The sequence below is a fragment of the Vipera berus genome, assembly GCF_964194415.1.
Source record: "Vipera berus genome assembly, chromosome: 4".
NCBI classification, from domain to species: Eukaryota; Metazoa; Chordata; class Lepidosauria; order Squamata; family Viperidae; genus Vipera; species Vipera berus.
The window spans coordinates 3,967,311-3,984,412 of NC_138206.1; the positions used below are offsets into that span (position 1 = coordinate 3,967,311).

Genomic DNA, 17,102 nt, shown 5'->3' on the forward strand with positions numbered 1-17,102 from the left:
ACCACAATAGTTTAATGTCACACATTAACCCTGATCGCAGGGAACATGCAAACCAACTTGTAAAGTCTGTCTCTTAAAGTGGCTTTTTTATTTAACCACAGCCGCTCTGTTTACCAATAGTCCTCAACTTACGACGATTCTTTTAGCGACCGGTGGAAGTTACAATGGCACTGGAAAAAAGTGACTCATGACTAGCCTTCACACCTAACAACTGCTGTAGCATTCCCCCATGGTCATGTGATCAAAATTTGGATGCTTGACAAGTGACTCATATTTATGACGGTTTCAGCGTCCCTGGGGGTCATTTGATCCCCTTTTGCGACCTTCCGACAAGCAAAGCCAACGGGGGAAGCCGGATTCATTTAACGGCCATGTTACTAATTTAATAACTGCACTGATTCACTTAACAGAGGTGGAAAGAAAAGTCGTAAAACGGGGCTAAACTCATTTAAGAAATTTCTCACTTAACAACATAGGTTCTGGATTCCATTGTGGTTGTGAGCTGAGGACTACCTGTACTGTACGACCATTGCAACATCCTCAGGTCACGTGATCCCCTTTTGCCAACTTCCCAGCTGGTTTCCGACAAGCAAAAGTCAAAGGGGAGAATCTGGATCTGCTTAACGGCCGCAAGATTCACTTAATGAGTGCAGTGATTCATTTCATGGCTGTGGCAAGGAAGGTCCTAAAATGGGGCACGACTCATTTAATATCCACCTTGCTTGGCCCAGGAAATGCGGGTCCCAGTTGAGGCTGTAAACCAAGGATTACCTGCATTTATGCATTACAGGTAGTCCTCAATTTACGACATTACGTTTAGTGACCGGCCAAAATTACAACGGCACTGAAAAAATGGCGTGTGATCGTTTTTCACAAGACCGTAGCAGCATGCCCAGGGTCAGGTGATCAAAAATCAGACTCTTGACAACTGGTTCATATTTATGAAGGTCGCGGCGTTCCAGGATCGCGTGATCCCCTTTTGCGACCTCCTGACAAGCAAACCAGATTCACTTAACAGCCTGGTTACTAACTTAGCAACCGCAGCGATTCGCTGAACAACAGTGGCCAGAAAGGTCGTAAAATGGGGCAAAGCTGACTTAACAACTGGCTTGCTTAGCAACAGAAATTTCGGACTCAATTGTGGTCGTAAGTCAAGGACTACCTATACTTAATCCTTTGGGGTTTTTTTTCTTCTGGGATTGGAGCTTGGAAAGGCCAGGAGAGCTGAGATTCAAAACCTTGCCATGCACCATCTGTGCTGGAAGTTTATTTTATTATTTTAATGGGTTCCTTCAAGGAAAAACCCAAAGGTGCTTTTTTATGGAGCAACTGGACATTGTTGTTTTTCTTTAAAGACATTTCACTTCTCATCCAAGAAGCTTCTTCAAGCTCTGACTGGATGGTGGAGAATGGAAGGATTTATACCCCTTGCAGAAAAACTGGTCATTTGCATTCTTTTAGAAGGTCGTTGAGGCCACTTGGAGGTTTATCTGGGTCCTCAAAGTCACCCGAGTGGTGCAAATGGGTGGTGTATCTATCTCCAGTCTACAACACAATCCACTCAGCAGTTCCAAGAAGGCTTCACGCCCATTTGCACCACTCAGGTGACCCTGAGGACACAGGTAAGCCTCCAGGTGGTCTCAAGGACTCTCTAAAAGGAGGCAAATGACTAGCTGCCTGCAAGGAATATAAACGACATCATCCATCTCCAGTCTATAAGACAGTCCTTTCCGCAGTTCCAAGAAGGCTCCATGCCCATTTGCATCACTCAGGTGACCCTGAGGACACAGACAAACTTCCAAGTGGCCTCAATGACTCTCTAAAAGAAGGCAAATGACCAGCTATCTGCAAGGAATATAAATATAAATGACATCATCCATCTCCAGTCTATAAGACAGTCCTTTCCGCAGTTCCAAGAAGGCTCCATGCCCATTTGCATCACTCAGGTGACCCTGAGGACACAGACAAACCTCCAAGTAGCCTCAATGACTCTCTAAAAGAAGGCGAATGACCAACTGTCTGCAAGGAATATAAATATAAACGACATCATCCATCTCCAGTCTATAACACAGTCCTTTCTGCAGTTCCAAGAAGGCTCCCCGCCCATTTGCACCACTCAGGTGACCCTGAGGACACAGGTAAACCTCCAAGTGGCCTCAACGACTCTCTAAAAGGATGCAAATGACCGGTTTTTCTGCAAGGAGTATAAATCTTTCCCTTCCCCACCCTCCAGTCAGAGCAGAAGAAGCTTCTTGGAAGGAGAAGCGAAACGAGAAAGTCCAGTTGCCTCCTGAAAAAGCACCTTTGGGACAACCCTGAGCTGGAGGACGGAGGAGCTCGGTAGACTTCATGGAAGAAGAGCAAAATCTTGACACTCCTCTGGATCTCCTCCTCTTGTCCTGCTGCTGCTTCCTTAACCAAAGAAACCTGGGATGGACTTTCCTTACTGATCAGGGTTTAAAAGCTTTGCCTTTACCTCATCGGTGTCGTCCGGGAAATAGACTTTATGGAAAATCTGCGTCGTTTTATGCTGAATGGCCTCCACTTCCACGAGATGCGGTGGGTATTTTCGAGTCCCGTTCCTGCAAAAGACACAAACCCGGTGGCTGTTGATCGACAACTCTATAGCAGACATAGTGAAAAGAAAAGAAAAAAAAGAATAAAAGAATAACAGGGTTGGAAGGGACACGGGAGGTCATCTAGTCCAGCCCCCTGCTCAAGCAGGAAACCCTACACCATTTCAGACAAATGGCTGTCCAGTCTCTTCTTGAAAATCCCCAGTGATGGAGCGACCCCCAAATTCTGGAGGCAGGTAGTTCCACTGGTTAATTGTTCTCACTGTCGGGAAGTTTCTCCTTAGTTCCAGGTTGCTTCTCTCCTTTCGGATGAAATAATCCCCTCAGATATTGAGGTCTTGTGAGAGAACGCAGTTCATTTAATTTAATTTAATTTAATTTAATTTATTAATATTTCTATACCGCCCTTCTCCCGAAGGACTCAGGGCGGTGTACAGGGCAAGAATAAAACACAAAGCTACAAAAATTAAAAAATAATTAAATACATGCCCATAAAAAACAATAAATACATTAATAAAACCCCAATAAAATGATAGTAAAAACCCCACCAATCCCCCCTCAGGCCAGGCCGGCTTGTTCGAACAGGTATGTTTTCAGATCGCGGCGAAAGTTCATCAAGTAGGAAAAAGGATGTCCAAAGTGGGTTGACCCCCCCCCCCAGGCTTAATCAACACCTGCCAGGCCGCAACAGCTGGAGCAAGCCAGCATTGATTTGATTCTTGTGTTGCTTAACATTCCGGTTAGAATGCAGCATTGCAAGCCAACTCACTGCCCACTGTCAGGAGTTCGATCCTGACCGGCTCAAGGCTGACTCAGCCTTCCATCCTTCCGAGGTCAGTAAAACGAGGAGCCAGATAGTTGGTGTGTGTGTGTGTGTGTGTGCAACAGGCTGAGCCTGTGAACCGCTTAGAGAGGGCTGCAAAAGACTGCGAAGAGGTATCTAAGTCTAAGGGCCCTTGCCGTCGCTATTTTCGGCCACAGACACGAACCTCAGAGCTTTCTGCAGCCTCTGCAGGCAATCGGGAGCGAGTGGGTGGTGCTTCCGAGATTGGACGAATCTCTGGGCGTGAAGAAGCAGGACGTTGCTGGGCGCAAAGAGGCCGGTGCACAGCCAGAGCAGTTCCCAGCCTTTCTCTTCGCTGTACCTTTTCCGCAAGGAATACAGAATTAGAATAACAGAGTTGGAAGGGACCTTGCAGGTCATCTAGTCCAACCCCCTTGCCCAAGCATATAAAGCCCCCTATAATATTCTGAAAAAGAGACTCGTTCAAACCAAGCTGGACTCCTGGTGACCTCATGGCCCGCAGGTAGTCCTCGACATACAAAACGTTTCTTTTAGCGACCGTTCCAAGTTACAAAGGCACTGGAAAAAGGGGCCATTTTTTTGCGCTTCTTACGTCCACTGCGGCATTTCCGTGTTCACCCGATTTACATTTGGAGGTGTGGCAACTGACATATACTTACGACGGTCGCAGCATCCCAGAGTGATGGGATCCCCTTTTGCGACCGTCCAATGAGCCACGAGCAAAACGAGTTTCTGACCTTAGGATTTCCTAGTGGTCTCCTATCCAACTGCCGGCCAATTTCCTTGCCGAGCTTCCAATCCCTAACTGGGTCATCCAGCTGCTGAAACACATTTCCGAACATACAGATAGTCCTCGGCTTATAACTACAGTTGGGCCCAAAATGTCCATTGCCGAAACAGTGTTTAAGTGAGTTTGGCCCCGTTTGACAACCGTCCTCTCCACAATTGTTGCGTGAATCACTGCAGTTGTAGTAATATGGGTTGCAAAGTGAACCTGACTTCCCCCATTGATCTGGCTGGTCAGAAGGTCGCAAAAGGGGATCACGTAACACCGGGACGCTGCGACGTCATAAACATGAACCAGTTGCCAAGCGTCCGGATTTTGATCACGTGACCCAGGAGAGGCTGCGAGGCTCGTAAGTGTGAAAAATGGTCCCAAGCCACTTTTTTCCCCAGTGCCGTCGTAACTTTGAACAGTCACTAAATGGACCCACACTTACCTTTGAACCCCATGAACAAGACAGCATCTGCAGCAAATGCATCTTTCCCTAGATCAGGGCTAGGCCACCTAGGCTCTTTTATGACTCGTGGACTTCAACTCCCAGAATTCCTGAGCCAGCCATGCAGAGGAGAAAGGGAGTTTCCAAGCTGAGCCATGCTGGCTCAGGAATTCTGGGAGTTGAAGTCCACGAGTCATGAGGGGGGCCATAGTTCCCCCATGCTGGCTCAGGAATTCTGGGAGTTGAAGTCCGCGAGTCATGAAGGGGCCATAGTTCCCCCATGCTGGCTCAGGAATTCTGGGAGTTGAAGTCCACAAGTCATGAAGGGGCCATAGTTCCCCCATGCTGGCTCAGGAATTCTGGGAGTTGAAGTCCGCGAGTCATGAAGGGGCCATAGTTCCCCCATGCTGGCTCAGGAATTCTGGGAGTTGAAGTCCACGAGTCATGAAGGGGCCATAGTTCCCCCATGCTGGCTCAGGAATTCTGGGAGTTGAAGTCCGCGAGTCATGAAGGGGCCATAGTTCCCCCATGCTAGCTCAGGAATTCTGGGAGTTGAAGTCCGCGAGTCATGAAGGGGCCATAGTTCCCCCATGCTGGCTCAGGAATTCTGGGAGTTGAAGTCCGCGAGTCATGAAGGGGCCATAGTTCCCCCATGCTGGCTCAGGAATTCTGGGAGTTGAAGTCCACAAGTCATGAAGGGGCCATAGTTCCCCCATGCTGGCTCAGGAATTCTGGGAGTTGAAGTCCGCGAGTCATGAAGGGGCCATAGTTCCCCCATGCTGGCTCAGGAATTCTGGGAGTTGAAGTCCACGAGTCATGAAGGGGCCATAGTTCCCCCATGCTGGCTCAGGAATTCTGGGAGTTGAAGTCCGCGAGTCATGAAGGGGCCATAGTTCCCCCATGCTGGCTCAGGAATTCTGGGAGTTGAAGTCCGCGAGTCATGAAGGGGCCATAGTTCCCCCATGCTGGCTCAGGAATTCTGGGAGTTGAAGTCCACAAGTCATGAAGGGGCCATAGTTCCCCCATGCTGGCTCAGGAATTCTGGGAGTTGAAGTCCGCGAGTCATGAAGGGGCCATAGTTCCCCCATGCTGGGAACAGCAATGGCTGAAGCGGAGGCAGCCTAACTTTTTTTTTTGAAGCTTGACACTTACTTGACGTGGTTGTCCGTCAGCTGCTTCAGGATCTGGGAGTAAATCTCGTCTCGGAGGGCTTCGGCCTTCAGGGCCCCTTCAAATATTTGATCTGTCAGCTCGTTCACCGAGCGGGTCCTTTTGGAAGGGTAATCGCCCATGTATTTCAGGATGGGTGTGCAGGTTAAGGATATAATGAAAGACAAGCAATCCTCTCCTCACGCCCTTTCTCTTCCTTCCCTCCCTCCCTGTCATCCCTCTGCTGAACCACCAAGGCTCACACTGCTGTCTTATGTTTGACTAAATTCCCCCGTGTTGTGTGGCTGCAGTTTTATCATTATTACCCTTCTCATCTTCTCTACTACCCGCTCTTATTGGTATCATTATTGTAACTATTATTACTCTGTTGCTTTGCACATACACTGGGTGCTTCTGCACCGGAGAGAAATTCCTTGTGTGTCTAATCCCACTTGGCCAAATAAAGTATTCTATTCTATTCTATTCAATTCTATTCTATTCTATTCTATTCTATTCTATTCTATTCTATTCTATTCTATTCTATTCTATTCTATTCTATTCTATTCTATTCTATTCTATTCTATTCTATTCTATTCTATTCTATTCTATTCTACTCTACTCTACTCTACTCTATTCTATATTTCTATTCTATTTATTCCTTATTCTATTCTATTCTATTCTATTCTATTCTATTCTATTCTATTCTATTCTATTCTATTCTATTCTATTCTATTCTATTCTATTTATTCCTTATTCTATTCTATTCTATTCTATTCTATTCTATTCTATTCTATTCTATTCTATTCTATTCTATTCTATTCTATTCTATTCTATTCCACTGTATTCTATTCTACTCTACTCTACTCTACTCTACTCTACTCTACTCTACTCTATCCTATCCCATCCCATCCCATCCCATCCCATCCGCGGAGTGGAGGGTGCGTGGTTTTGTGTGCTCCCTGCATCCTGCAGACGGGGGCTTTGCTTGTTTGTGCGGACCGGTTGCTGGCATGCCACGGCCCGGTACAGCACCACGGCCCAGGGAGGTTGGGGACCCTCTGCCCTAGGATGTTTCTCAGGCAGAAAAAAAGGCTGACCTCTTGAATGCGAACTCAGAAGGATATCAATGAAAGCCATGCACGCTTCTTGCGACAGCTCTTCGCTGCTCACCACCTTCTTCAGCAAAGGCTGCTTGATCGGCTCCCTCGTGTAGGACCACAGCTTGTCCTTCCCTCGGTTCTTGGTGATCATCACCCTGCTCAGGGTATGCTTGGGGGGAGGCCTGGCAAGGAAGGAAAACAGGCGGTGGGCCTTGGCACGGGTTCACCAGCCGGGACTGCTTGGGGGAAACGGCGCAAGGCGTCCATGTGTGCATCTTTGCGTCTTGGCCTCTGTGTGTGTGTGTGTGTGTGGTCCTACCTAGGATGGCGTTCCTTGCCTAAGGAACGCAAACAGGGAATGCAGATGTCGTGGTTCCAATGAATGAGACAATTCAAACAAGTTGCAGGCCTATTATCTATCTAAAAAGTCTTGGTAAATGAAATGAAACATCGGCATTCATGGAAGGATGCCAGCATCTGAAATCTCCTCCCCCCACCAAACCCATCGTAACACACACACAATCCCTGCCCTTATCGACACGTCATAAATCACATTATCCAATTAGTTTGACAGAGGAGGTCTCTCCTCCCAATCTGTATGCGGGCTTTTCTAATCTTCCCAAAATAGTCGTTAGAAAATGCCCTCCCTTCAAGAGTCAAAGTGAAGCAGTTTAAACAAAAGGCTGTCTCTTATATTGTTAATGTTTGCAGCGTTGACCGTAAATTTCTAATTATGGTTTGTAGCTCAGTCAGCCGGATGTTCAGTTTGGATTGGGAGATTTTTGTTCACCTATCAGACCGTGGGTGGACAAATGTGGGTTTTTGACGTTGTGAAAGGTCTGGTGACAAAGACGTTCTCACTGCTAGGAAATTTCTCCTTAATTCCAGGTTGCTTCTCTTGGTTGTTGTTGTTGTTATATTATAGAAGGGCAGATTCTAACATGAACCTGCTAACAAGCTGGGGAGGTAATTTTTCCCCCACCAGTACTAAGCCGTAGTTTGTTTTATTAAATTGAGCTTGGCTTGTTTTGATTAATTTAGGAGCCTTTCCCACACATGAATGGAATGGAACAGAATTGAATGGAACGGAACAGAATAGATAATATGTAATGTAATGTAATGTAATGTAATGTAATGTAATGTAATGTAATGGAATGGAATGGAATGGAATGTAATGGAATGGAATGGAATAGAATAGAATAGAATAGAATAGAATAGAATAGAATAGAATAGAATAGAATAGAATAGAATAGAATAGAATAGAATAGAATAGAATAGAATAGAATGGAATAGAATAGAATGGAATGGAATGGAATGGAATGGAATGGAATGGAATGGAATGGAATGGAATGGAAAAGAAAAGAAAAGAAAATGGAATAGAATAGAATAGAATAAAATAGAATAAATTCAGAATAGAATAGAATAGAATAGAATAGAATAGAATAGAATAGAATAGAATAGAATAGAATAGAATAGAACAGAATAGAATAGAATAGAATAGAATAGAATAGAATAGAATAGAATAGAATAGAATAGAATAGAATAGAATAGAATAGAATAGAATAAGAAATAGGAATGGAATGGAATAGAAAAAAAAGAAAATGGAATAGAATAGAATAAAATAGAATAAATTCAGAATAGAATAGAATAGGATAAATTCAGAATAGAATAGAATAGAATAGAATAGAATAGAATAGAATAGAATAGAATAGAATGGAATGGAATGGAATGGAATGGAATGGAATGGAATGGAATGGAATGGAATGGGAATAGAATAATAGAATAGAATAGAATAGAATAGAATAGAATAGAATAGAATAGAATAGAATAGAATAGAATAGAATAGAATAGAATAGAATAGAATAGAATAGAATGGAATGGAATGGAATGGAATGGAATGGAATGGAATGGAATGGAATGGAATGGAATGGCATGGCATGGCGTAGAATAGAATAGAATAGAATAGAATAGAATGGAATGGAATGGAATGGAATGGAATGGAATGGAACGGAATGGAACGGAACGGAACGGAACAGAATAGAAAATATGGAATGGAGTGGAATGGAATAGAACTGGAAGGGACCTTGGAGGTCTTCTAGTCCAGCCCCCCACTTGAGCAGGAGAACCTGTACTATTTCAGACAAGTGTCTGTCTAGTCTAGTGGGTCTTCAAACTTGGCCCTTTTATGACTTGTGAACTTCACCTCCCAGAATTCCTCAGCCAGCATGCCCGGCTGAGGAATTCTGGGAGTTGAAGTCCACAAGTCATCAAAGGGCCTTGTTTGAAGACCCGTGTTGTAGATAGATAGCAATAATCAGCTCTTCAGTGATTTGAACTCAGCAAGTGTTCCTGGCACTGAGCTCAACATCCACAGCTTTACCTAAAATAATTGTAGGAGAATTCTTCCAAGGTGTAGGGCTTTATCCTCTCTTCGCTGTCACTCATCACCAGCTGAGATGTCCTTATGACTTCTTGCCTCTGATTCGGAGTCATAGTAACCAAAGCCTGGAGGAGCAAGTGAGTTAGAGCAAATAAAACTGGGGTGAAAATGAGTAAGATAAGGTCATGGGAGCCCCCTTTTCTTTAACGCCCTCGCCAAAAATTACACCAATATTTTGCACCCCGTATGGTAAGTCAAGGTCAGGCCTATGGTTAAGTATGGAAGGAAATTTGGGTGTCCCGAAAAAGTAATAATGTTCAATTTGATTTGTGTTTTGACAGCTAAGGTATTCTTACAAGATGAACACTGAACAAAACCCAAGATACTAAGGTGCTCCATCAAGGAGAAAAACAACGATACTAAGGCTCTCCATCAAGGAGAAGAACAACGTAGAACGAAGAAGAAACTTCCTGACAGTCAGAACAATTAACCAGTGGAACAACCTGCCTCCAGAAGTGGTGAATGCTCCAACACTGGAGGTTTTTAAGAAGAGACTGGACAGCAATTTATCTGAAATGGTATAGGGTTTCCTGCCTGAGCAAGGGGTTGGACTAGATGACCTCCAAGGTCCCTTCCAACTTCTTCTTCATCTTCTTCTCTTCTCTTCTCTTCTCTTCTCTTCTCCCTTCTCCTCCCCTCCCCTCCCCTCCCCTCTATTCTATTCTATTCCATTCCATTCTATTCTATTCTAATTCTATTCTATTCTATTCTAACATAATTCATAACATAATCACAATCATAATCATAATGTTGGAAGGTACCTTGGAGGTCATCTAGTCCAACCCCCTGCTCAGGCAGGAAACCCTTTTACCATTTCAGACAAATGGCTGTCCGGTCTCTTCTTGCAAAACTCCAGTGTTGGGGCATCGACAACTTCTGGTGTTCCACTGATTAATTGTTCTAATTGTCAGAAAATTTCTCCTTAATTCCAGGTTGCTTCCCTCCTTGATTCGTTTCCATCCGTTGCTTTTTCTTCTGCCTTCAGGTTCATTCATTCATTCATTCATTCATTCGTTCGTTCATTTGTTCATTCATTCATCCATCCATGCATCCATCCATGCATCCATCCATCCATCCATGCATTCAATTTCTATGGCCTCCCAGCTCCACCAAGGGACTCTGCACGGCTTCCCCAGGAAGACACCCCCCCCTTTATTTCCCAGTTCAAGAGGGTGCCGAGTGCTTTACCACGATGTCTGGGGGAGGCGTGGTCATCGTGGGCAAGACGTAGACTGAATCGGTTGGAAAGTCTCCCTTCTGCTTGGTCCGTTCGTTGACTCCGTTGGCCCAGCCAGAATTCATCACGTTTTCTCCCGTGTCCTGGTCCAGAACCAGCAAATCTCCTTTCAGGAAGCTGAGAAAACCGGAATCGTCACCAGCTGAAGGGAGACAGAATTGGAAAAACTCAGCGGGGAGGACAGGAGAGAGATCCGTATCTGAGGGGCTGCCCCAAGGAAGAGGAGAGGGTCAGGTTGTTCACCAAAGCACCAGAGGGAAGGACGAGAAACAATGGTTGGAAACTGATCAAGGAGAGAAGCAACCTGGAATTAAGGAGAAACTTCCTGACAGTGAGCACAATCAACCAGTGGAACAGAAGTTGCCTCCAGACGTTGTGGGCGCTCCACCACTGGAGGTTTTTAAGAAGAGGCTAGATAGTCAATTATCTGAGATGATATAGGGTCTCCTGCTTGAGCAGGGGGCTGGACTAGAAGACCTCCAAGGTCCCTTCCAGCTCTGTTCTATTCTATTCTATCTGGTGTCCATCTACAGAAGTCCTCTGTGTGGTTGCCATGATGATCTGGGCTCCTGACCAATGAACGTCTTAATACCAAAGACGAGCTAGACCAGGGGTAGGCAACCTTGGCCCCTTCATGACTTGTGGACGTCAACTCCCAGAATTCCTGAGTCAGCATGGGGGAACTATGGCCCCTTCATGACTTGCGGACAACTCCCAGAATTCCTGAGCCAGCATGGGGGAACTATGGCCCCTTCATGACTTGTGGACTTCAACTCCCAGCATTCCTGAGCCAGCATGGGGGAACTATGGCCCCTTCATGACTTGGGGACTTCAACTCCCAGAATTCCTGAGCCAGCATGGGGGAACTATGGCCCCTTCATGACCTGGGGACTTCAACTCCCAGAATTCCTGAGCCAGCATGGGGGAACTATGGCCCCTTCATGACTTGGGGACTTCAACTCCCAGAATTCCTGAGCCAGCATGAGGGAACTATGGGCCCTTCCCTTTCTAGATCTACATTTAGCTAAAAGAGAAAAACAGGAAGAGGCTGTGAGCATCTGTTACTCAATACAAATAGTTCTCGGCTTATAAACATTCATTTAGCAACTGTTTAAAGCAGGACTAGGCAACCTTGGCCCTTTTATGACTCGTGGACTTCAACTCCCAGAATTCCTCAGCCAGCATGGAGGAACTATGGCCCCTTCATGACTTGCAGACTTCAACTCCCAGAATTCATGAGCCAGCGTGGGGGAACTATGGCCCCTTCACGACTCGTGGACTTCAACTCCCAGAATTTATGAGCCAGCATGGCTCAGCTTGGAAACCTCTCCCTTTCCCCTCAGCAGGGCTGGCTCAGGAATTCTGGGAGTTGAAGTCCACGAGTCATGAAAGAGCCGAGGTTGCCTAGCCCTGAACTAGACTAATGTTTCTCAACGTTAGCAACTTTAAGAGATGCGTACTTCAACTACTAGAATTCCCCAGCCAGCAGCAGTTCTCAAGTATGGCCGTAACTGAGCCCAAAAGTCGTGTGGTAGCTGTTAAGGAGATCTACACGTGAACGCTAATTAATCTTTTTTTGTGCTGGTCGTTAATTGAATCACTGTGGCCATTAAAGCATTAAGCAAAGACAGAGGTTGTTAAGCAGATCCATTGTCCAAATAGGAAAGAAAGGAAAGGAGGGAAAGAAGAAGGAAGGAAAGAAGGAAGGAAGGAGAAGGGCAACCAAGGAAGAGGAAGAAGATAGGAGGAAAGGGGAAGGGAGAAAAGGAAAGAAAAAGAAAAGGAAGGAAGAAAGAAAGAAAGAAAGAAAGAAAGAAAGAAAGAAAGAAAGAAAGAAAGAAAGAAAGAAAGAAAGAAAGAAAGAGAGATGGAAGGGTGAGGGTGAGAGTAGGGAAGCAAGGAAGGAAGGAAGGAAGGAAAGGGCATGAAAGGAAGAGGAAGACAGGAGGAAAGGGTAAGGGAGAAAAGGAAAGAAAAAGAAAAGGAAGGAAGGAAGGAAGGAAGGAAGGAAGGAAGGAAGGAAGGAAGGAAGGAAGGAAGAGAAAGAAAGAAAGAAAGAAAGAAAGAAAGAAAGAAAGAAAGAAAGAAAGAAAGAAAGAAAGAAAGAAAGAAAGAAAGAAAGAAAGAAGAGAGATGGAAGGGTGAGTGGTGAGGGAGGAAGGAAGGAAGGGAGGAAAAAGGGAAGGAGAGGAAAGCTTTTTCACTTGAGGAATTACCTCCCTCAATTTCCTTCAAATCCCTTCCGGCTGGCTCCTTGGCTTACCCGGATTTGGATTGTCTTGCAGCGTCACCACATATTTCGATCTCTTCCTCAGCCCTTCCAGGAAGGTGACCACCAGGTCACGGATGTCCTCTGCGTTGTTGGAGGTGAAGGTGTACTCGTCGCCTTTGATGGTCGCCAAGGTGAAACTCTGTCCCTGGAGTTTTCCTCCACTGCCCAAAACGGGACAAAAAGGGAAAGAAATTAGCCAGCAGAGCAGACCCAACATTGAGCGCTGGGAAGTCTTCCCAAACCCGTTGGCAAAAAAAAAAAATATCGGCCTGCCTTCCTTGGCCAAACAGAACCTGGCTCTTAGAGAACGAATCCTGCCACTGCAGAAGGAAGTGGATGACTTCAGGTGGACTCTTGTGTGTCCCATCACACACACACACACACACACACACACAGCTATGGAGTCCTGCAGGTCCTGGTTCCCCAAAAGGTGCTTTTTCAGGAGGCAACTGTCTTGTTTTTCTTTTGAAGACGTTTCGCTTCTCCTCCAAGAAGCTTCTTCAGGTTCTGACTGGATGGTGGGGAACGGAAGGATTGATACTCCTTGCAGAAAAACGGGTCATTTGCATTCTTTTAGAGGGTCGTTGAGGCCACCTGGAGGTTTATCTGCGTCCTCAGGGTCACCCAAGTAGTGCAAAATTGGCGATCTATCTATCTCCAGTCTGCAACACCGTCCTTTCCGCAGTACCAAGAAGGCTCCACGCCCATTTGCAGCACTCAGGTGACCCTGAGGACGCAGATAATCCTCCAAGTGGCCTCAACGACCCTCTAAAAGGAGGCAAATGACCCGTTTTTCTGCAAGGAGCATAAATCCTGCCGTTCCCCACCATCCATTCAGAACCTGAAGAAGCTTCTTGGAGGAGAAGCAAAAGGTCTTCAAAGAAAAACAAGGAAGTCCAGTTGCCTCTTTGAAAAAAAAGCACCTTTGGGACAACCAGGACCTGGAGGATGGAGAAGCTCCATAGACATCCAAGAAGCTTCTTCGGCTCTGACCGGATGGTGGGGAACAGAAGGATTTATACTCCTTGTAGACAGCCGGTCATTTGCCTTCTTTTAAAGGGTCGTTCAGGCCACTTGGAGGTTTATCTGTGACCTGGGCCTTGGCTTCAGAGTTCTGATTTGCTGGTGAGAAATTATCGACAATTTTGCCCGTGGACAGGATGAGGTTGACATACAGGAAATTAAGACTGCATATAAATAAAATAAATATCAGGATCCATTCTGTAGAAAATGGGAAATTACCACTTAGAACAGTGTTGGCCACTTTAAGATGGGTGGACTTCAACTCCCAGAATTCCCCAGCCAGCCACGCTGGCTGGGGAATTCTGGGAGTTGAAGTCCACCCATCTTAAAGTTGGAGAGGTTGAGAACCGCTTCCTTAGGGCACTGTTCATGCAGCTATGGATTACCTGGGGGGGTTTTTTTGGGTTTTTTTTGTTTTTTTAAGGTCTTACCTATTGCTGGAGACAGCAGTTATTTCTGGGAAGGAATATTCCAGAAGGACTTGTTCTTGTTCGTCTACAAAATAGACCCCGGTCCAGTTCACGGCTACAATCAGCTCATTTTGCGGAAGGCTGGGACCTGGTGTTAGGGAGGAGGGAGGGGAAATGCAGAAAAAAAATGAAGGAAAAGGAGGTGTGGTCTCACCCCGAACCACCTTGCTCAAAGGAATGGCGGTTTCCCTCCTTAACGAACAGCTTCATAGATAGTCCTCGACTTAGAATCATCCGTTTAGCGACCGTTAGAGTGACTGGATAAAGAATGGATAAAGTGACTTACAAAAGGGTCTTTTCGGGCTGTGGGAAGCTTCATCACTGGAGGCTTTCAAGAAGAGACTGGACGGCCAACTGTCAGAAATGGTGAAGGGTCTCCTGCTTGGGCGTGGGGTTGGACTAGATGACCTACAAGGTCCCTTCCAGTTCTGTTATTCTATTCTATTCTATTCTATTCTATTCTATTCTATTCTATTCTATTCTATTCTATTCTATTCTATTCTATTCTATTCTATTCTATTCTATTCTATTCTATTCTATTCTATTCTATTCTATTCTATTCTATTCTATTCTCAGGGTCAGGTGAGTGATCCCCTTTTGTGACCTTCCGAGCTGGCTTTTGGCAAGCAAGTTCAACGGGGGGGGATTCGCTTAACGACTGCATGTTTCACTTAACGACTGCAGCGTTTCGCTTAACTACCATGGCAAAAGAGGTGGTAAAATTGGGTTTGACGCTTAACCTTCCGACAGACCAAGTCGAGGGGGAAGCCAGATTCACCTAACGACGATGCTGCCAATTTAAGAACTGCAGTGATTCACTTAGGAACAACTGCGGCTCTAAGTAGCCACACCTATCTCGGCTATTGTGGTTCCCTTCTTTTGATTCTGTCCCTCGTGAGGTTTGAAATCTATTTACCACATATGTACTGCAAAACATTTTGACGATAAGTACAATAAATTGACAGAGGTCTGCAAATCAAAACCAACTCTAAATACATTTATAAAAGTTAATAGATCATGAATCTGAAGCCCTGAGAGAGATCTTTGGAAAACCTATAGACCAAGGGTCTTCAACCTTGGCAACTTTAAGGCTTGCGGACTTCAACTCCCAGAATTCCTCAGCCAGCTGAGGGTTTTTCCAAGCAAAATCTCTACATTCAGGTATCTAGAGGTCTATGTTGACAATTCTAACCATCCTCATGTTCCTATTGCAAACATGTAAAATATCGCACAAAACTGGTCTGGGGATTGGAGAAGTTGTGTTGTCCACCATGTGTTCTCCACACCTGATTTCTCCTCTTGCAAACTACACTTGCAAACTCAAGTGTAGGGTTGAGAGCAAGCAACTAAATTTCATTTTTAATTTGTGCCGTTGTGCCCCAGGAAAAAAAATGACAATAAAGTCAATCTAATCTAATCTAATCTAATCTAATCTAATCTAATCTAATCTAATGTATATACTTGAGTATAAGCCGACTCGAGTATAAGCCGAGACCCCCAATTTCACCCCCAAAAACTGGGAAAAGTTGTTGACTCGAGTATAAGCCGATCCGCTGTTCTGCATGCCTCGGAGGCTGGATCCGCGCTCTGCAAGCCTCTGGGATCCTGGGAGGCCTAATGCAAGCACCAGCCCACCTGCCTCAGGTCTCCCCCACCCCCAGATACTGGGCTTCAGCACAGCTGGCTGTCTTGCCAAAGAGAAACATCTGGGAAGGAAAACCCTGTCTTACCTCTTTCCCAATTCTGCCTCTGCCCTTCCTCCTACCAAGGTGTTCTGGGACTAGTTCCCTAGCCTTTTGGAGCTTTTGGTGTTCGCCCATCAGCTGTCTACGGGGAGGCAACAAAGCTGCCTCTCTAGGCTTTGAGAAAAGGCCCCTTGCACAAAAGGCAGCTTCAGGACGAGCTTCCAAAAACCCTTTCCTTCCTTAACGCCCTCCCCACCTTCCCCCAGAAAGCCATATTTCTTTTTTTTTTATTGAAAATTTTTATTGAACTTACAATATTATCCCCTCCCCAACCCACCCCAGAACCCCTCCCCCTCCCCCATATTTCTTCAATAACAAAAACATAAAAAGCTGGTTGGGATGTACTCGCTGATTTCCCCCCCCCCTTTTTTTAGATGCTAAAACTAAACTCTCCCTCTGCCTTCCAACCAATATCCCTTTTTAAAATCTTACCTTGGCTCCAGATGGAAGAGTAGAGGAACTAAGCTAGTAAGGAGAGAATTTTTTTCTGCAACTTTTTACTCCTGAAGTAGTAGTAGTAGTAATAGTAGTAGTAGGAATAATAATAATAAATCCCTAAAAGTTGTGCCAGAAAATGGAGGACGCTGGGTCTTTGCAAGTTTTAGCTGTCTGTCAGACTGCCTGAAAAGGGCGGCCTTCAGGCAGCCAGGCGGACAGCTAAAGCTTGCAAAGACCCAGCGTCCTCCATTTTCTGGCATAACCTTCGGAGATTACTTTAAAAAAAAAAAAAAAACCTTCAGAGGAAAAACAGCTGCAGAAACATTTTGTCTCCTTGCTGGCTTGGTTCATCTACTCTTCAGCCAGGAGGGAGTCCAAGGCCTAGAGAAGGAGAGCTTTGCAGCATCCCTATGGACAGCTGATGGGCAGACAGCTGAAAGAAGCAGGCAGGCAGGGTGCGGAGGAACGGAGACCTGCAGGTCTCGGACGGCGGTGGCTTGGGAGAGGTGCGCGCGATCCCGGAAGCACCAAAGCCTCGGCCGCGCACAAGTCCTCGGTAAGTTTTTTTGTTGACTGGAGTATAAGCCGAAGTGGAATTTTTCAGCCCAAAAAGTGGGCTGAAAAATT

The 17,102-nt window shown here is 45.5% G+C and overlaps 1 protein-coding gene across 3 annotated transcripts in view; it reads right to left on the reverse strand.

Annotated features, from left to right (window-relative positions):
* The window catches only part of MYO7A (myosin VIIA), a 95,355-nt gene that overhangs the window by 15,190 nt on the left and 63,063 nt on the right, over positions 1–17,102 (reverse strand). For 2 of the 3 annotated variants that reach the window (XM_081327789.1, XM_081327791.1), the window contains exons 32-39: positions 14,254–14,380; positions 12,791–12,960; positions 10,479–10,669; positions 9,231–9,355; positions 6,875–7,032; positions 5,754–5,907; positions 3,566–3,721; positions 2,477–2,582 (exon numbers count right to left, since the gene is read on the reverse strand). In XM_081327789.1, coding sequence (XP_081183915.1) covers positions 2,477–2,582; positions 3,566–3,721; positions 5,754–5,907; positions 6,875–7,032; positions 9,231–9,355; positions 10,479–10,669; positions 12,791–12,960; positions 14,254–14,380 — 1,187 coding nt within the window. Of the gene's footprint in view, positions 1–2,476; positions 2,583–3,565; positions 3,722–5,753; positions 5,908–6,874; positions 7,033–9,230; positions 9,356–10,478; positions 10,670–12,790; positions 13,069–14,253; positions 14,381–17,102 lie in introns of all 3 variants that reach the window. The other variant, XM_081327790.1, reaches the window with a different exon arrangement.